The sequence below is a fragment of the Pelodiscus sinensis genome, unplaced genomic scaffold (genome assembly GCF_049634645.1).
Source record: "Pelodiscus sinensis isolate JC-2024 unplaced genomic scaffold, ASM4963464v1 ctg64, whole genome shotgun sequence".
Classification (NCBI taxonomy): Eukaryota; Metazoa; Chordata; order Testudines; family Trionychidae; genus Pelodiscus; species Pelodiscus sinensis.
The window spans coordinates 576,475-596,634 of NW_027466015.1; the positions used below are offsets into that span (position 1 = coordinate 576,475).

A 20,160-nucleotide genomic window follows, 5' to 3' on the forward strand; every position below is an offset into this window, starting at 1 on the left:
TCAGGTTAGGCCCCCGCCTGGTCTGCGCAACAGAACATCGCCTCAGAGGCAGGGTGTGCCTTTGTCCCGCCCCTCCCCAGAAGCCACACCCCTTAGAATCAGAGAAATCATCGAGTCCCGCCCCCTGTCCAAAGCAGGAGCAATCCCAACTCAATCATCCCAGCCAGGGATCTGTCAAGCCGGGACTTGGATTCCACCCCCTCCCTAGGGAAATAGTTTTTCCTAATCTCCAACCTAGACCTCCCCTTCTCTGAAGCCACACACCCCTCCCTGTCGCTTGCTCATTCTGTCTCCCACCTTCGCTCACCTTCCCCAGGCTGGGGCAGAGGGATGGCAGTGTGGGCTCCGGGCTGGGGCAGAGGCGTTCGGAGTGGGTTGAGCCTGGTGCACGGCATTGAGGGCTCCAGCTAAGGGTGCAGGCTCTGGGCTGGCGCTGGGGCTCAGGCTGCAGGAGGGGGCTTGGGAAGAGGTCGGGATGCAGGAGGAGTTTGGGTGTGAGAGGGGGCTCAGGGCTCAGGCAGGGGGAGAGATACGGAAGGGGTCTGACGTGCAGGTTCTGGCCAGGAGGCTACAGGGAAGCAGTGACGTGTCCCTCTGGCTACTAGGCTTAGGGGTGGCCAAATAGCTCTGCACGCTGCCCCTCCCGGCAGAAACTGTCCCCGCAGCTCCAACTGGCTGCACTTTCCAGGCAATGGGAGCTGCAGAGTTGGCACTTGGGACGGGGCAGCACGCAGCGAGCACCTGACTGCCCTGTGCCTAGAAGCCAGACATGCCGGTTGCTCCCAGGAGTTGTACTGGGCCAGGGTAGGCAGGGAGCCTGCCTTAGCCCCGCTGCTCCAACCGACTGTTAGTGGCCAAAACCTTCTGGATGGGCTTCAGTGGAGCCCGATTCAGAGTGCTGGACACTCCGCGAGGCTGGCAACCCTACTCCTCTTGCCACGCTGCCAAGAAAGGCAGGTTACCGCTGGTTGTTCCCTTTCCCCACCTGTCTGCTTAGCCTGGGTTCCTGGCGGCTGGAACGGTCTCTTCTAGTATGTCCTGAGGGCTCCTGGAACCAGCACTACTGGCAACGGCCCCCTCTTGTACAGACCCCAAGACTGAGCGACTTGCCCCGTGCCGGGGCCAAACCACGTCCTCTACCCCACGGCTTATGCTGCTGTAACCCAGAGACCCTCTTCCCCAGGTGGAGTCTGGGTGGGAATGGACACCCAGGCTGCCCTCCCTCTGAGGGAGGCTCTTCACCTGCAGAGAGGCACCGCAGCAGCCAGCTCCACCACCAGGATCCAAGCAGAGGAGGAAGCAACAGGCATGAACGGTGACTCATTACACATAAAATTAATTTATTTCCCTCTGTTCGTGGGTTGCTTGGTTGCTGAGCAGACTGTATCCTGCCAGCCCGCTCTCACCAGAGCTGCCTGGGCAGAGGCCTCCCAGCTCCATCCCCAGACCTGGCTGTTGTGGGAGGAGTGGGGACACGGCTGCGGGTGCCTAGTGGGCCAGATGGGGCCGTGGCGGTGCTTGGCTGCAGCTCAATGCAGCGTGCTGTTGCTCTGCTCCTCAAAGGCCATCTTGCCCAGCAGCTGGCTTTCCAGCTCCACACTGCTCACAGGCAGCTGGAAGAAGTTCATCTCGGCTGCCAAGGCAGCCATGGCGGAGGGGTCCTGGCCGAACTGGGCCCGAAGCATCATGTCCATTTTCTCCAGGCGCCGCTTGAGCCTCTTGGCCTCGCGCTCCCGGATGAGCCGAGCCTGCCGCTTCTCCGGGGTCTCGTTAGCACGTTTCAGCCTCATGGCCTCCCGGTCCCTCTGCAGCCGCCTCGCCCGCTGCTCATCTGTCTCCTGCATGCGCTGCAGGCGCTTGGCCTCTCGGTCCCGCATGCGCCTCACCTCCCGCTCCTCGGGCGTCTCGTTGTCCCGCCGGCTCTTCTTGGCCGTGCGCTCCCGCTCCAGGCGCTGAAGCCGCACTTCCAGCGGCTCGTTCTGCCGGCGAAGGGCCCACTTGCGCACCCCCGGAGCCTGCGCCTCCAGCAGCTTGCGATAGGCAGCACAGTTGTTGCACACGAGCAGGATGCCCGCAGGATATACAGGGGCGTTAAAGGCAGCGTCCTTCCCCTCAGCACCAGAGGGGCCCTCGCTGTGCGGGGGGGGCAGGGAATCCGCACTAAGCACATCTGGCAGTTTCTCACTGAAATGCAGAAAAAAAAAGAGTCAAGGAGCTGCTGCTGGCACCGGGTTCCCTGCAAGGAGCCCCCCGGAGGAGAGAGGCCCTGGCCCAGCCATGAGCAGCCCACCATGGTGGTGTGCATCGGCGATGCTAGCAGACCCAGGGGGGTGGGGAATGTCAGCCGTGACTGCACTCAGGAATTACCCAGTTAGCCACGCAGATGCTCCAGCCCTGGCACCTCTGGCTTTCAGGCCTCACTTGTAGTTCTGCTACTGAGCAGCTCATCCACCTGAGCCCAGAGCCACCTGCCCTGCCCGGAGACTCAGTGCCCGCCCAAATCCGTCCAGGAAGGACACAGGGCAGGGGAAGAGCAGGGACGCTGGAATGTCGAGCATAAAGGACACAACCCTGCTTTCCTGCAGCTGGGAGCCCTCGTGGCCCGGGTCTCTGGGGGCATGCTCAGGGAGAGCTAGCCTTCAGCCCAGCCCTGGGTCTCCTGGGGCGAGGGACAGCTGGCAGTAGGCTCCCTTGTGGAATGGCCCAGCTGTCCCCCAGGTGCAGGGTGGCTTTCTCCAGTCTCCCAAGGCCCTGTCCATCGTGCCACGCACGCCCAGCTGGGAACCAGTCTCACCTGTTGAACGTGGCATGGCTGGTGAAGCGCGCCCCACAGACTGCACAGTTTGACAGCTGGTCCTCTGAGTGGATCAGGAGGTGTCGCCCCAGGGACCCTGGGGAGCTGAGTGCTCTGCCGCACACTGGGCACAGGTAGCTCTTGGCACTGACCACCGCTGCAGTGTGCTGCAAAAGAAGGCCTGGTTTGCAGCGGCCAAAAGCCTCTTCTGCCTGTTAAAGGTCCAGCTCCTCCGCTCGGCTCAGAGCCCCAGGCCCTCGCGAATGACGTGCAGGGCTCAGCAGCGGGGGTGGGGAGGGGAAGCCTGCGTACCGGGCCATGGGGAGGCCGTTAGAGCAGAAGGGCTGGGCCCAGGTCCACCTGTGACGTTACTCCTGCAGCTGAGGGAGCACCGCCTCTGGGGGAAGCTAATGTAGGGAAGTGCCTGCCAAAGCGTGGCCTCCGCGCCGGCCTCGCTACACATGGCCCCTGGGAACGGAGCAGGGCAAGAAGAAAGGCCTGCGAAAGGGGCTTGTACCAAAGGGGCTGCCCTTGGTGGTGCTGGTTTGGGTGAGCAAGCGTCTCCTTCCTTGCTGCACGCACACTACTCTGGGGTGGCGGGCACCGAGGGCAGGACCGGCTTGCTGCACAGCCTCAGCTCTCTCTGTCCAAGAGCAGCTGACAGGACGGGTCTTGCCCCACTGAACACTGCAAAGCAGTTTCTGTGCCTGGTCTGAAAAGAGCTGGAGATTCCAAGCGGGGGCTCAAACCAGCTGAGGTCACCCAGCAGGCTCCTGTGCCCACGCACTCCGCTGGTTTGTCACCCACTAGTCTGGTTTGCGGTGTCTGCAGGCACCCTCGCTAACTTCCCATGTGTGTCCTTGCTACTGACAAAATCAGAGTAAGAGTCACCCTGCAGCCCCTCTTGCCGTGCCGAGGCTCACGGCCATTCTTTCTACCCTGTTCTGCAGGTTCACAAGGAAGATGCCTCCTACCTGGTACACGTGAGCAATGAGCTGCTCTCGGCTCCCACATTCCAGCTGGCAGAGCGGGCACTGCGACAGACCCAGCATAAGTGCTGTATTCAGATTCTCAGTCACCTGAGGGCAGAGAGAAGCCAGTTCAGGGAGAGTTGGGAAGAGAGATTTCCTTTTTGCAGCCCACCCCCCTCTCGTGCACTGCACCAGACACTCTGTAACCCCTCCTGCACAGCTCAGACGGCACACCTGCCTCGCTGCACTCTGGCCTGGGGCCTTACAGTGGCAGCCCCTCTGTGCAAACAGGGAGAAGCTAACCCCGCGAAGAGCTTCTCTGGAGTCGGGCACTGCAGGGATCAGCATTCTCCTCCCGTCTGCACAGAGGAGGCTTGGAGGCAGGCTCCCCACCGCCAAGGCCCTAGGTCAGCATGGAGCATGGTAGGGCCTGCTCTCTGCCCCTGCTGGGCAAACAGGTGGGACAAGGCAGAAAAGCTGGATGCGGAAAACACTTGGGCCTAGTTGCAAGGTGAATGAGGTCACCTCCTCGCCCAGCCTGTCTCCCTGGGGGCCTGGGACAGACGCGACTACAGCTGCACTGCACGGCCTGCGCAGCAACCAACAGCCCCAAGGAGGGTGGATGTGAGCAGGTCAGAGGGACAGGAGAGTAGGGATGGGCAGCAGAGGGCTCCGTTCAATGCCATGTCTTTGTGGAGGCCCAGCTGAGCAGACAGAGCTCAGCTTCCCTCTGCCACCTCTTCTAGCTCCTACCCACCCCTGGCAGTCCAAAAGCTCTCCAGACCCCGACCCTACATGCCGTGGCCCGCGTCTGGAGAGGGCACGACACCGCACACCGCTCCTCAGAAGGAAAACAGCCCAACACCTCCTTCCCGGGGAGGCACCAAGCACGCTGCAAGGGAGAGAACCGCTTGCCTCGCTCTCGCCAAGCTGCTGGTGTCCCGCTACAGGCTGCTCTGCATTTTCGAGTTCCTTCTTCACTGTCACCACTGTGCCATCCTCCTCTGAAGTGTGAGAAGAGACTTCATCCTGCGTGGTCTCCTCCTCCTCACCATCGCTGTCGCCTGGAAAGCAAACCCAGTCCCTCAAGGCCCCGCAGAGCAGCTGCAAGCCAGCCCCTAACCCAGCCAGCAGTGTCATCCAAGGGCCACCACCTGCACCCTCCAGCCAAGCAGTCAGAACTCCTCTGCCCATTCCCCAGCCATTACCAGCAGGTGCAGAACTCACTGCTGCTGGAGTCCTGATCCTGCAGCTGGTGAATTGTTGGCCGCGGGTCTCCGAAGGCTCCAGAAAAGTCGTTTTTCATCATGGCCTGGCGGGCTTGCTCCTCCAGCCCTGCAAAGACTTGCTCCCCTGGAAACCACAAAGACAAACCAGTCTGTGTTGTGTTTCTCTAGCACGTTCTCCCAGGAGCGACACGCGTCCTTCGGACAGCTCTGCTTAGCATGGGGCTAACTGTTAGAAGCTAAATTCCTCACCCCGGCCGTCCCTGCTCACCACACACATCGCACCCTGCCCATCCTCAGCCTGGCCCTTAGCTGAGCTTGAACTGGCAGAACCCTCTTCTAGCCCGCCATGACCAGCAGAGCCTGCTTTCGCCACGTCCATGCTGCCAGCAGGGGCCGAGAGAACAGACTGCTGTTGGACCTGTACTGCTTTGTAAAGGTGGGGCTCATTGGCTGCTCACCATTACAACACTGACTGGCAGTGACGGGACCGTCCCACTAGCTGAGCAGCAGGATGCGCCACACACACACGCGTGAGCAATTTATGCAGCTTAGCCAGATTCTTCCCATTCCCTGCTTTAGACTGTTAGCGAGAGGCAGTGCGGAGCCTCGCGGGTGACTTGCTTCCGGGGAGCTGTGCCAAGCTGCACTCCGATTAGAAACGCACAAGCGCAATGCTGGGGCATTTTCCTAACAGAGGCTTGGTGCCGGGGAACCATTTTAGACAAATGCCAGGCCTGTTTCCCTGGCAGCAACACGGCTTGAGCACCGGGATCCCTTCTGGCCTCGGAAGCTTGGTCTTCATTAGCTAAACAGAATCACCTGAAATTGCTGGGTACACTGGGAAAAAGGAGTTTCTCAAACTCTGTTTTGCATCTCCACTGGACCTTGGCCAGGCCACGTAGGTGGCAGTTAGTGCACTGTCCGCAGGGGGCACATGCAGGCTTAGCGGGAGGTACCCAAGGGCCAGGTTTGGCTTCACTGCCACCCACAAAACTCCCGTCAAACTTTGTCGGTGCCAAAACTGACTTGCCACCAAAGTTTCTGCCTTTGGGCATGTGCACTGCTGCCTCCCACTAGGCGTCTTGGCATCTCTCTCATGCCCAAGCCCCAGGGCGCTCCAGGAACCAGCAGAAGAGCATGGGTTTGCACAGGGCTCTGCCTCTCTCCAGGGAGCGCTCTCATTGCTGAGCTCTGGGCTAGTCTGCGGGGGGTTCATTCAGTGCCCATCTACCTGAGAGCTGGCAGCCCCCAGGCCAGTCCCTTTTCAGTATTTCTCCTCCACCAGCCTCCATTCCATGTGGTCGAGACAGGAGCATTCCTTGTCCCGCAAGAAACCCCTCAGCACCTACGCTGCCTGGGACAGGGCTCTCTAGCCAACGGGGGGGCTTACCACACACCTGGTGCATCTTCCTTTGCTTCCCTGGGCAGCCCTCCCCCGGTGCACTGCATTCTGGGGCTCTGGTTCCTCACCCTATGGACTGGCCCCCGTCCCACACTCAGCTCTCCAGACGGCAGCACTGGTCCTGCGCAGCGTGACAGAGTGGGACGCCCTCTCTGTCCCTTAGTGAATCCTGCCCTGCCCCAGCACTGACGGGAGCTAGGGGCCTAGATGCCTGGAGGGTCTGGGCCTCCGGCCTTCAAGATTTCAGAAGCACCCTTCGTTTTACTCATCAATTGCACTGCGAAAGCCAACGCTCCTGCTCCTTCCACTCCCAGCTAGTTCTCAACGCTGAGCGAACCAGCCACGGAACTGAACTAGCTGAACACACTGAAATGAAGAAAATATTTTCTCTGCACCTGCAGAGGAGGCTGCTCCTGTCAAAAGCGAGTGCAGCATTTCCACAGACTCTGTCCGCATGCTTGGCTAGCGCCTCCTGTCAGTGCAGCGCTGACTTTCCTTAGCAGCAGCCAACACACGCTGCTTCACTGGTTTTGAATGTCAATTATTTGAGTAGGTTAGAGCAGCTTAGGCCTTAGTATGGGTTGTCATAATTCAAACAAGATCGTTGGTCAATAAAAACTCCATTTAAATGAACAATCTCACAAAAATAATCTGATTTTAGTTTTTTAAAAGGTTTTTTATTCATCCTGATTATCTGACAACAACCATTCAATTGCCCCTCAGTAATGTAAGGGTAAGGTAACAAATGGCACACTAATGTGGTAACTGCCCCCAACCTGGCGCTATAAACTCAGACATTCAGAGCTAGGGATACATATAAAAAAACTCCTGCTACGGTGAGGTCTTGGGGTAGGTGCATAGGTATGGACAAAACCAAACAAAGGCCCCATGCGGTGACCACACCATGCTGATAGTGCCTTGTAGTGCTTGAGATCACAGATTAGATTAAATCAGTGGCTCTCAACCTTTCCAGCCTGCTGTACCCTTTCAGGAATCTGATTGGTCTGTAGGTGAGGTATAACTTGGGGGTACGCCAAACTGCTTGCTTACAAAAGCAGAGAGGGTCTGTCTACACTACCACCCTAGTTCGAACTAGGGTGGTAATGTAGTCAACCGGAGTTGCAAATGAAGCCTGGGATTTGAATTTCCCGGGCTTCATTTGCATGTTGCTAGGCGCCGCCATTTTTAAATGTCCGCTAGTTCGGACTCCGTGCCCCGCAGCTACACGCGGCATGAACTAAGTAGTTCGGACTAGGCTTCCTATTCTGAACTACCGTTACTCCTCGTTCCACGGAATAGGAAGCCTAGTCCGAGCCGCGTGTAGCTGCGGGGCACGGAGTCTGAACTAGCGGACATTTAAAAATGGCGGCGCCCGGCAACATGCAAATGAAGCCCGGGAAATTCAAATCCCGGGCTTCATTTGCAACTCCGGTTGACTACATTACCACCCTAGTTCGAACTAGGGTGATAGTGTAGACATACCCAGAGAAAACTACAAAGGTGTCTCAGCACACTTACACTGACCAAATGCAGACTTGCCCATTTTTAACATGCAATGATGAGAATGGATTGGAATATAAATATTATACTTTCATGACAGTATATAGAGCAGTGTGAACAAGTCGTGGTACAACATTTGTGTGTGTACTGACTTTGCTAGTGCTCGTTATGTAATCTGCTGTAAAACCAGGCAAATATCTAGGTGAGCTGAGGAGTTGATGAATCCTCTGTGTACTCCCAGAGGTGTATGTATCCCTGGTTGAGAACCAGTGGGTTAAAAGAATGGATTATTGAAGACGCAGGACATTTTCTGGGGTATCTTACTTGTTCGTTTCCAGAGCTCAACACACTTAGCTCTCTCTTACGTTTAACACAAAGTCTCAACTGCTTGAGGAATGACAACACCCCTGTAGATGTACTTTATGCTACATCACTGCCATGCACCTCAACACGAGACCTTAACTCAGGGTGGGCCATCATTTTTGACTGGGGCCACTTCAGAAATTTTTGAAGTGGGCCTCCCCGGAAGGGGCGGGGCCTCAGGCAGAAGGGGCGGGGCCAGGACACTTCCGAGCTTCCCCACCCACAGGCCGATTGGTCTGAGGGTGGGGGAGCTGCAAAGTCGTTGCTTCCCTCCCCCGCCCTCAAGAGAACACGGCCAGCTGTTCAGAGCAGCTGCCGGTTCCCTCTAGGTACCTGTGCCCCAGCTATAGGAGGAAACGTCACGTGCTCCCCCCTGCTGCCCGCAGGTCAATCAGGGCCTGGGGAGGGGGAGCACGTGAAGTCTCTCCCACCCTGCCCCCATCCTGCAAGGAGCGTGCAGTGCTTAGAAGCGCCGCGCCCCTCGCAGGGCGGAAGGAGGCTTGGTGCGCTCCCCCGCACTCCCAGGCCAATCAGAGCTTGGGGGCGGGGGAGTGCAAAGTCTCCTCCCACCCTGCCAGGAGCATGCGGTGCTTCTAAGTGCCACACGCTCCTTGGAGGACAGGGGCAGGGCGAGAGGACACTTTGCGTGCCTCCCCCCAGCCAGGCCCTGATTGGCATGGGGGCAGGGGAGCGGGAGGGCCTCCGCAGGCCGGATCAACTCGCTTGGTGGGCCAGGTCCGGCCCAGAGGCCCTTTTGCCCACCCCTGCCTTAACTCCATGTTAATCGAGCGTTCGTCTGTGAATTTCCTTGTTAAATTATTAAAATGTTCCGAATCCAACAGAAACGCTCCCTGGGATATTTCTAATGATTTGAATTTGTTGTTTCGTTTTTAATAAACATATGAATCCAGATTTACGAGTGTGCTCGGTGGCTTTGTGCCGCTTTGCAGCAGTGCAAAGCAGCCAGCACATACTGGCCAGCACTGTTCCCTTGAAGCTATGCGCTTGGGCGGGTGCTCAGGGAAAACTCAAATGCTGCCCAGCTGGTTGCCGGAGTGCCCACAGCAAAGTTGTGTGTGTTTACGGGAGTGCACATCCCCACACGCCTCGGTGCACATAACAGTTTATTCTGCACATGGATGGAAAACACTAGAGGGAACATTGCTGGCCACTTAGGCTGATTTTCCAGATGCTTTTCATTGTCAGAGCAGGTCGACGCAGCTGGAGTGCTCCTCTCCCTCCTGTGCATTGAATTCCCCACGCACACGCCCAATTCAGTTTCCTGCACATACTCCCCCTAACTCGTGTGTGCCTGTCCCCATCAATTTTCCCTCGGAGCCTCTCAGCTGAGTGGATCTAATTCAAGAAGTAGCTTTTGAAAACAAATCTTTAGCATTGTCATTCTTTACTGTTATTCTTCATCCCTCAACAATGCTACTGCTGAGAGACTCTCACACAGTCCCCACCTGTTCACAATCAGATTGAGGACACTGGCTGCCCTGATGGTAACTACCATCCTCTCTTCCTAATGGAAGTGAAGCCAAGCTGTCCCCCAGAAACATAGTGACGCCCTAGGCAGCAAAAGATCTCCATGCTAAGGACAGCCTCAGTAAGAACAATGGAACATACAGGCCATTCTGAGGTCATGTTATAGCTTTAGTCATGCTGATGCAGGGCAATTCTTTGATTCATCACCCTCCTTGCACCACGTACATTAATTGCACACAAACATGGCCCATTGCATCAGCCCATGCTCCACCTCTCTGCCAATCTAGTGCAGACTGTGCGCTGAGATTCTGTGGGATGAACAAAAGCCGGACACAGGGGGTTAGATTTCTCCCAGGACTAATTATTAAATCCATTTCAACTCAAACTAGCTATTGGCTTTGTGTGTAAATTCTCAGGAAATTCAGTAACCTCTCTGAGTAAACTCTTATTTGGGAGAAGATGCACTGAACACAACCAGGAAATGAACCCCTTGATTTACATGCAAAACCTGCTTTACACTAGGTGCCTCCGTAGCTAGACAATGTTTTTGGAAGAGATGGAATAGCCACCGGCAGCAGTCCTGAGGACACAGCATGGCCCTACTGGGTGGGATGTTTCACTCACAGTTTTGCCCCACATCCACACTTGCCCTGCCTTCTCACTAGGGATGTTAGTGTACACGTTTCAACAGTAACAGCGAACTGGCAATCATCAGTTAACTCTCAGTTACACGTAACCCCCCACCCCCGTGGCTGTCTCTGATAGAGGCAGCAGCACCAGGGGAAGGGGAGAGGCAGTTCCGCAGAAGCTGGTGCTCACGGGGAACCTGGCCACCCTGCGTGTAAACATGGAGCCGCTGAATTTTTTCAGCAGTTACACGTTTACCAACGCCTCTGCTTTTTAACATCCCTACTTCTCACTACCTCTCCCTCAAATCTTGGCATGCTTGATGACTTGTGAGTCCAGGAAACCATCAGAAATTTCAGGGGAAATACGGGAAAGGAGGTCAAATTGCCAGAGCCCCATGTAAATTCCTGAAAGCCTCTGCTTGCCCCATCATTTCCACATTCTCTTGTCAGAGATGGAGCTGAGGCTGCATGCTCAGCAAAGAAGGAATCTGAAGCTTTTGGAGAGCAAATATTAGGTGCGTGGAGCAAGGTAGCAAAGGATACTGTGGCGAGGCCTGTGTCTGAAAGCAGCAGTTTTGTCTCACTCCCTCGCTAGAGGATTCCATGTAGCTCTGGAGAATGATTTCCGTGGGGTGGAGTGCTGCGTCTGGCCTTTTGGGTCCCGCTTACAGCCTCAGAAAGGCAGAACTCAGGCATGAGAGGCCTGAGGCAAGCAGCAAAGAACGCAGAATTTCAGCATTTGTAGGGAGCTGGTTCCAACCGATTATGAGCATAAAATCCACATTCCCCTGTGGCAGAGTGCCTTCCTGGATTATTGCTAGTGAGCAGAGAGCCATTCTGGACTTGTATGTCTGCAGTGTGCAGCAAGGCAGAGAACGTACCAGAGATCACTAAAGGAGTCAAATAAGTAGGGTTCCTAGTCCTATAATCTGGAGCAACAGACTGACCTAGCCTCTAAGGGGACTGGTGGAGAAGTGCATTGTTGGGGTACAGCTGGACCAGATGCTCCAAAGAAGGTTGTTTCCTCTCACTGTCTGCGTGCGCTCGTATAGCTCCTCTGTTGGTGCTGTTGCATCCTTTGGTAAAGGAGTCCAAGGAGTAGCTTGGGGAATAAAGGACAGCATGCTCCATACCCAAACCAGAGACCCTTTCCCACACCTTTCTTTATTAAATACAAACAATGCTGCAGGTCTGCTGCAATACCGAAGCAAGGCACCAGAGTTACACCACCACTGGCTCGAGAGAGCACGCCACCGTTCCTGGCAGTGCCTCTCGCGGGGCTCCGGTTCTCCTTTCCACTCTCTTGTGAGGAACGGGCTGCTGGAGAATGGCAGCCCTGTGCTGATGGACAGCAAGGCAAGGAATTGCTAAGGCCAGATGGTGAAAACATGGCAGGCAGTTTTTCCTGAACCCTTCCCCACTGGAACTCTGCCTCCTCCATTCACATCGCTCATGTTCTAAAAACAGCTGTGCATACGTCCCTGTTCTTCTCAGCCTGCAGAAGTTCTGAGATGAGCCTGTTCAACACTTGGACAAGTTCAGTGAGGAACCAGCGTCCTTGTTCACACAGGTCTTCTCCATACTTCCTTTTCCCGGACTGGACACTGTCTCACTAGGGAGCTAACGCACCTGCACATCCCTGTTCTGGCAGGTCCACAAAGCTGTAAGAACACTGAAATGAAAGAAAGAAAGGGACGGTAATAATCACAGCAGAAGCTCATCTAGCCCCAATAGTATCAAGCGATTTGATACAAGTAACAGTTGATGTTGGGTTCAGAATCCCTTTCTGCAATGTGCTGTCTCCTCCACTCAGAAATGTTAAAGACACAGCAGAATTCACACATCACTTATAAAAATATGGGTGGGCAGAGAGGGGGGATTGATATGAGGAGGAGACACAGAAAACAGGGCCAGGAAGTGTTCACTGGAATTCAGCTAGCAAAGGTTACTTACTGCAGAACCTCAAAAACATCAGTTTACAAAGGCTCCTGGGCACAGAGAAAAGCAATAGATGCCAGCAGCAGGAGCAGAGTTGTTGGTGTGGATGAGAAAGGGGGACACAAGGAGGAGCTACGCCTACCACATAGCTTAACTCAAGGTGGGATGATGGACAGGAGATCTAAATCCGAAAGATAGCCTTTAATTCAATGGAAATGGAACCAGTGTGGTATCTCCACTGGATTAAAAGAACTTCACTGCATAGCCCAACTCAGCAAGGAACAGGCAGCGTACCTGCAGTACCCTACTATCATGACCTGGATCGTTTTTGCACCACTCTGCAAGATAGGTTTGTTTTTCACGCATTAAATGGCAGCACAGAATGATGTAAGAAACAAGTATTGAATGGGCTGCCGTAGTCCTGCAGACGGGCAGCCGTACAATGACCATAGTACTTGATACATGCCTTCTTGAAACAATGGTCTCACTTTTATTGTGGTTTCGGTGTTCTTCTGAGGTTTTCCCTGCTATTCCCCATTTGAGTGCAGCCAGGAAATTGAGTATTTCTGTGCTAACTGGGAAGAACAAACCAGGGTTAATGGGGGTGGGGTGCCACACTAGGGGAATAATGGGGGACTGAACTGGGCAGGCAAGGGAGGGACTGCAGCTGCCACATGTCCCAGTGCAGCTGAGTGAGGAGAGAATAGGGACCAGTGGGGAACACTTCTGCCCTCTTGTGAAGCTGAATCTGCCCATTTCTAACCATTAACATTCATAACGTTACAAAACATTCCACTCCAGTTTCCCTCCCCCGCCCCCCCAGCACCTGCAAAATCAGCCCCAGTGGTAGACTGTACGATAAAAGCTGCATACCTGTGGTCCTAATGCCTCCTCCATCCCCAGAGGAGATCCCAGTAATACGCCTGAAGTCTCCCTTTCTGACTGACACCTCACACAGCCAGTTCCTGGAGCGGATGCTCTGCCCGTGTACTCCTGCTCCATCAGAAATGCTCTGCATGGCACTCCCAGGCTCCCCAGACGGTCCAGAGGCTGGGTAGATGGGCAAGTCCCAAAAGTTCGGTGCCGCTCATTATAAAAGGGGTCAGGTTTTCATCCTGAGCTGAAGAGATGATTATTGTCCTGAGCCACTTTGTATAGGATTTTCAGTCCCTTTTTCTGCTTGTAGCACCACTTGCTTCCCCCGCTGATGCCTACACCAAAGAGCTGCTCAGCTACCTGTTCATACAGTAGTGTATCGTGCATGAAGTCCAAGTGGTATCCTTAGGTGGATACCAGAGCCTGTGTGTTCACTTCACGCCACCTGGCAGCATATTCATACGCTGGTCTCCTCTGAGACATGCTGGTGATACGATGTTGCAGAAATAGAAGATCTTGATCACTGTGAAAATAGTGCACAACATGTGTGCACGCAGTAGTGCCAGCGTGTGCAGTGGTATACATACAAATTACTAGCTTCTGAATAACTTCACCCCTTTGCAGCGGAGTGCATCAAAATAGACCAGAGAGGCCAACTAAGCACTGTGGGACTGGATGGGGAAGCCTGTGTGTACTGTAGGACCATTACATCATGCATCTCATCTACCTATCTCCCTTGGCATGTGCTCAAAGCAAATCTAACCCAGGTAATAGCTATAATGCCTGTGGACTGTGTGTAGGGAGAGGAGGCGTGTTCCAGGCATGCAAGGAGCAACCACACAGTGGCTAGCATCCCAAACTTCTCGTGATAACTAGGCCCAAGGATTAATGCACTAGGCGACAAATCACAGCTAGGTTGTGCCCAGTCTCCAGCCAGAGGCATAGGCACCTGCTAAAAGTCACCACCAGCACCCTGGAAATGCCACCAGGGAAGCTTCTCGAGTTCTTGGTGTTTCCAAATGACACTCAGGTCTTCAAACACACCTGCTGGCTGTGCAGAGAGCAGCACAATTTCTATCATCTCATCCCTACACAAGGACAGCAGAGAGAAACACACAAAGGCATGCAAGGGGATAGCATCACTCAAGGGGGGTTGGCAGAGCTGTTCCAGCTGCAGCATTCTGTTCAGTCCTGCGCTCCTACCAGTCACGCCATTCTGAGCAGGGACTCCAGTCCCACCCGCCTTCCCAGTTCTCATGGAGGAACGAGTCAGCAGGCATGCATGCACCCCCACACGCAGAAACAAAACTGGAGTTGTGTGATGCCTCTTCGGACACTGAAAGTTTGCATGGCAGTCTCCTAGCTCCACTGAGGTCTCACTGCACATCTGCCTACAGTCAGCGCTGACACACACTGACTGCAGCTGCTGCGAAAGTAACCAGATTCTGGGTGCCTGACAGCGCTCAAGAAACACAGGACTGGCATCTCAGCTAACGAGATGTAAGTGCTGCAGAATTTATCTGGTCAGGGAAACAGGCAGTGAGACAAAAGCCTTGTCTTCACATACCACAGTGGAACTGCTGTACCGCTTAGCAAAGGCGCTTCTCCACCGACCAGGGAGCTTCTCTCACTGGCCTCGTTAACCCACCACCCTGAGCGGCGGTAGCTACGGGGCAGGGAAAGTTCTCCCAGGAGAGGTTAGTCGGTGTAACTGCATGGCCGGGGGTAGATTTTCACACCTCTGAGTGACGCAGTTATACCCATATAGGTATGTTGGGCAGACCTGGTCGGAGTGACCCAGCCAGGGACTTTGTAGCAAAGCAAGGATCAGGCTGAGAAGGTTCTGGCACCCAGCCCAGCTCAGAGCACACAGCCCAACACACCAACCTTGCCCAAAAGCCAATCGCCACGTTTCCCCGGACACTTCCATCTGGAACAATGAGACAACCAAGTGTGGCTGGAGCCCCCAGCACAAACACATCTACTCCTAGGTGCCTGTCCATGTAGCCTTCCCATGTCATGCCAGAGCATGGCCCACACCCTCACTCCACAGTGCAATTACCATCCCACCCCACCGACTCCAGGGGGTGCACCTGCGCCCCACACTGTCATAGCAAAATACTCACAGTGAACTTTATTAGGAGTGGTCTGTTTCCGACGGGACATGTTTCCCTGGCCCAGAAGCAGAGGGGCCTTTCCCTCGCCAGAGGGCTCACCTAAGGAGAAGAAGAGCCGTCACACAAACCCCTGAACCCCTCAGAGTTCCCAAGAAACTCACACAGGTGGCAGAGCTGTGCACCTGGCTTCCAAGCTAACCCCAGAGTAAGGGTCACTCCCTGTACATGCTGGTCACCCTGCAAGACCCAGAAGCCAATGGCTAAGGGACCGACTGCAAAGCAAACTCCCCCAGCCCAGCTAGGCCAGGCACAAGCGACCCTACTCACAAGGGCAAGCAGCAATCCCCTTAGCCCTAGCAATGCAGAGGGAACCAACTTATCACCCCCAGGGACACAGACAGAACCAGTGCCCCACCCGTCAGCAATTTAGATGTGCTGCCCCACTCCAGAGACACTGACCAAACCGACCCAGCGCCGCCCCCCCCTCATGCTTGCGACATGGACTGACCCGACCCAGACCCCCGGACCGAACCAACCCAGCGCCCTGCACCCGCACCTGCCAGTGACATGGACCAAATTGACCCAGCGCCCTGCACACCCCACCCCCCCGCCAGTGACACGGACCGAACCAACCCAGCGCCCTGCACACCCCACACCCCCGCCAGCGACACGGACCGAACCGACCCAGCGCCCTGCACACCCCACCCCACCCCCCCGCCAGCGACACGGACCGAACCGACACAGCGCCCTGCACACCCCACCCCACCCCCCCGCCAGCGACACGGACCGAACCGACACAGCGCCCTGCACACCCCACCCCACACCCCCGCCAGCGACACGGACCGAACCGACCCAGCGCCCTGCACACCCCACCCCACTCCCCCGCCAGCGACACGGACCGAACCGACCCAGCGCCCTGCACACCCCACCCCCCCGCCAGCGACACGGACCGAACCGACCCAGCGCCCTGCACACCCCACCCCCCCGCCAGCGACACGGACCGAACCGACCCAGCGCCCTGCACACCCCACCCCCCCGCCAGCGACACGGACCGAACCGACCCAGCGCCCTGCACACCCCACCCCCCCGCCAGCGACACGGACCGAACCAACACAGCGCCCTGCACACCCCACACCCCCGCCAGCGACATGGACCGAACCGACCCAGCGCCCTGCACACCCCACCCCCCCGCCAGCGACACGGACCGAACCGACCCAGCGCCCTGCACACCCCACACCCCCGCCAGCGACACGGACCGAACCGACCCAGCGCCCTGCACACCCCACGCCACTCCCCCGCCAGCGACACGGACCGAACTGACCCAGCGCCCTGCACACCCGACCCCCCCGCCAGTGACACGGACCGAACCGATCCAGCGCCCTGCACACCCCACCCCCCCGCCAGCGACACGGACCGAACCGATCCAGCGCCCTGCACACCCCACCCCCCCGCCAGCGACACGGACCGAACTGACCCAGCGCCCTGCACACCCCACACCCCCGCCAGCGACACGGACTGAACCGACCCAGCGCCCTGCACACCCCACACCCCCGCCAGAGACACGGACTGAACCGACCCAGCGCCCTGCACACCCCACCCCCCCGCCAGCGACACGGACTGAACCGACCCAGCGCCCTGTACACACTCCCCCCCGCCAGCGACACGGACTGAACCGACCCAGCGCCCTGCACACCCCACCCCCCCGCCAGCGACATGGACCGAACCAACCCAGCGCCCTGCACACCCCATCCCCCCACCAGCGACATGGACCGAACCGACCCAGCGCCCTGCACACCCCACCCCCCCGCCAGTGACACGGACCGAACCAACACAGCGCCCTGCACACCCCACACCCCCGCCAGCGACACGGACTGAACCGACCCAGCGCCCTGTACACACTCCCCTCCGCCAGCGACATGGACCGAACCAACCCAGCGCCCTGCACACCCCACCCCCCCGCCAGTGACACGGACCGAACCGACACAGCGCCCTGCACACCCCACACCCCCGCCAGCGACACGGACTGAACCGACCCAGCGCCCTGTACACACTCCCCTCCGCCAGCAACATGGACCGAACCGACCCAGCGCCCTGCACACCCCACACCCCCGCCAGCGACACGGACCGAACCGACACAGCGCCCTGCACACCCCACACCCCCGCCAGCGACACGGACTGAGCCGACCCAGCGCCCTGTACACACTCCCCTCCGCCAGCGACATGGACTGAACCAACCCAGCGCCCTGCACACCCCACCTCCCCGCCAGTGACACGGACCGAACCGACACAGCGCCCTGCACACTCCACACCCCCGCCAGCGACACGGACTGAACCGACCCAGCGCCCTGCACACCCCACCCCCCCGCCAGCGACACGGACTGAACCGACCCAGCGCCCTGCACACTCCACACCCCCGCCAGCGACACGGACCGAACCGACCCAGCGCCCTGCACACCCCACCCCCCCCCCCACCAGCGACATGGACCGAACCGACCCAGCGCCCTGCACACCCCACCCCACCCCCCCGCCAGCGACACGGACTGAACCGACCCAGCGCCCTGCACACCCCACCCCCCCGCCAGCGACACGGACTGAACCGACCCAGCGCCCTGCACACTCCACACCCCCGCCAGCGACACGGACCGAACCGACCCAGCGCCCTGCACACCCCACCCCCCCCCCCACCAGCGACATGGACCGAACCGACCCAGCGCCCTGCACACCCCACCCCCCCCCCACCAGCGACATGGACCGAACCGACCCAGCGCCCTGCACACCCCACCCCCCCGCCAGCGACACGGACCGAACCGACCCAGCGCCCTGCACACCCCACCCCACCCCCCCGCCAGAGACACGGACCGAACCGACCCAGCGCCCTGCACACTCCACCCCCCACCAGCGACATGGACCGACTCGACCCAACACCCCCCCCCACCAGCGACATGGACCGACCCGACCCAGCACCCCCCCCCCACCAGCGATACGGACCGACCCGACCCAGCACCCCACCCCCCACCAGCGACATGGACCGACCCGACCCAGCAACCCCCCCACAAGCGACATGGACCGACCCGACCCAGCACCCCCCCCACCAGCGACATGGACCGACCCGACCCAGCAACGCCCCCACCAGCGACATGGACCGACCCGACCCAGCACCCCCCCCCCCACCAGCGATACCGACCGACCAGACCCAGCACCCCACCCCCCACCAGCGACATGGACCGACCCGACCCAGCACCCCCCCCACCAGCGACATGGACCGACCCGACCCAGCACCCCCCCCCCACCAGCGACATGGACCGACCCGAGCCAGCACCCCCCCCCCACCAGCGACATGGACCGACCCGAGCCAGCACCCCCCCCCCCACCAGCGACATGGACCGACCCGAGCCAGCACCCCCCCCCACCAGCGACATGGACCGACCCGAGCCAGCACCCCCCCCCCCACCAGCGACATGGACCGACCCGAGCCAGCACCCCCCCCCACCAGCGACATGGACCGACCCGAGCCAGCACCCCCCCCCCACCAGCGACATGGACCGACCCGACCCAGCACCCCCCCCCCCACCAGCGACATGGACCGACCCGACCCAGCACCCCCCCCCACCAGCGACATGGACCGACCCGACCCAGCACCCCCCCCCCCACCAGCGACATGGACCGACCCGACCCAGCACCCCCCCCCACCAGCGACATGGACCGACCCGAGCCAGCACCCCCCCCCACCAGCGACATGGACCGACCCGAGCCAGCACCCCCCCCCACCAGCGACATGGACCGACCCGAGCCAGCACCCCCCCCCACCAGCGACATGGACCGACCCGAGCCAGCACCCCCCCCACCAGCGACATGGACCGACCCGACCCAGCACCCCCCCCCACCAGCGACATGGACCGACCCGACCCAGCACCCCCCCCCCACCAGCGACATGGACCGACCCGACCCAGCACCCCCCCCACCAGCGACATGGACCGACCCGACCCAGCACCCCCCCCCCACCAGCGACATGGACCGACCCGACCCAGCACCCCCCCCACCAGCGACATGGACCGACCCGACCCAGCACCCCCCCCCCACCAGCGACATGGACCCAGCGCCCCTCAGACCCGGGCCCGGAGCCGATCACCCCAGCAGCGGCCGAGGGCCGGGCCGCGCGAAGGGGCGGGCGGGGCGCGGCTCTTACCGGCTCCGCGCTGGGCCGGGCGGGGCTGCGGACAGACAAAGGCCGGCTGGACAGACAGACTGACGGAGGGAAGATGGCGGCGCCGCCGGAGCGCGCGGCTCGTGCACGACAGAGCGGCCGGGGGCGCGCGAGCCGCGAGCGTCAGGAGCATCCCCCTCCCCCGCCTTTGGACACCCCCCGCCGGGCCTCCGTGTGCCCGCCCACCCCCACGCACCCTCTATGGACCGCCCCACGCACCCCCACGCACCCTTCTGTATGGACCGCCCCACGCACCCCCACGGACCCTCTATGGACCGCCCCACGCACCCTTCTCTATGGACCGCCCCACGGACCCTCTATGGACCGCCCCACGCACCCCCACGGACCCTCCTCTATGGACCGCCCCACGCACCCCCACGCACCCTCCTCTATGGACCGCCCCACGGACCCTCTATGGACCGCCCCACGCACCCCCACGCACCCTTCTCTATGGACCGCCCCACGGACCCTCTATGGACCGCCCCACGCACCCCCACGGACCCTCCTCTATGGACCGCCCCACGCACCCCCACGGACCCTTCTCTATGGACCGCCCCACGGACCCTCTATAGACCGCCCCACGCACCCCCACGCACCCTTCTGTATGGACCGCCCCACGCACCCCCACGGACCCTCTATGGACCGCCCC

The 20,160-nt window shown here is 59.0% G+C and overlaps 1 protein-coding gene across 7 annotated transcripts; it reads right to left on the reverse strand.

Moving 5' to 3' along the window:
- Positions 1-1,320: 1,320 nt before the first annotated feature.
- ZNF821 (zinc finger protein 821) lies at positions 1,321-19,666 on the reverse strand. Of its 7 annotated transcripts, none has more exons than XM_075918200.1 (9): positions 19,494-19,543; positions 15,317-15,406; positions 13,188-13,434; positions 9,973-12,048; positions 4,993-5,118; positions 4,681-4,829; positions 3,769-3,873; positions 2,795-2,961; positions 1,321-2,184 (listed from the first exon to the last, which is right to left on the reverse strand). In XM_075918200.1, the coding sequence occupies exons 5-9, from the start codon at positions 5,072-5,074 to the stop codon at positions 1,530-1,532; spliced, it is 1,158 nt and encodes a 385-aa protein (XP_075774315.1). In that variant the 5' UTR covers positions 5,075-5,118; positions 9,973-12,048; positions 13,188-13,434; positions 15,317-15,406; positions 19,494-19,543; the 3' UTR covers positions 1,321-1,529. The 7 variants fall into 7 exon arrangements, with proteins under 7 accessions (XP_075774315.1, XP_075774314.1, XP_075774313.1 ...); XM_075918199.1 differs by having other exon boundaries at positions 11,324-12,048; positions 13,188-13,713; XM_075918198.1 differs by having other exon boundaries at positions 13,188-13,713.
- Between the last annotated feature and the right edge of the window lie 494 nt (positions 19,667-20,160).

Coding starts and splice junctions, on each gene's coding strand:
- ZNF821 (XM_075918197.1), bottom strand. CDS start 19,644: ATGCTCCTGACGCTCGCGGCTCGCGCGCCCCCGGCCGCTCTGTCGTGC. Junction 5,119..15,316: donor CACTCCTAATAAAGTTCACT/GTGAGTATTTTG, acceptor TGTGGTTTCCAG/GGGAGCAAGTCTTTGCAGGG. Junction 2,962..3,768: donor TCATTGCTCACGTGTACCAG/GTAGGAGGCATC, acceptor CTTCTTTTGCAG/CACACTGCAGCGGTGGTCAG.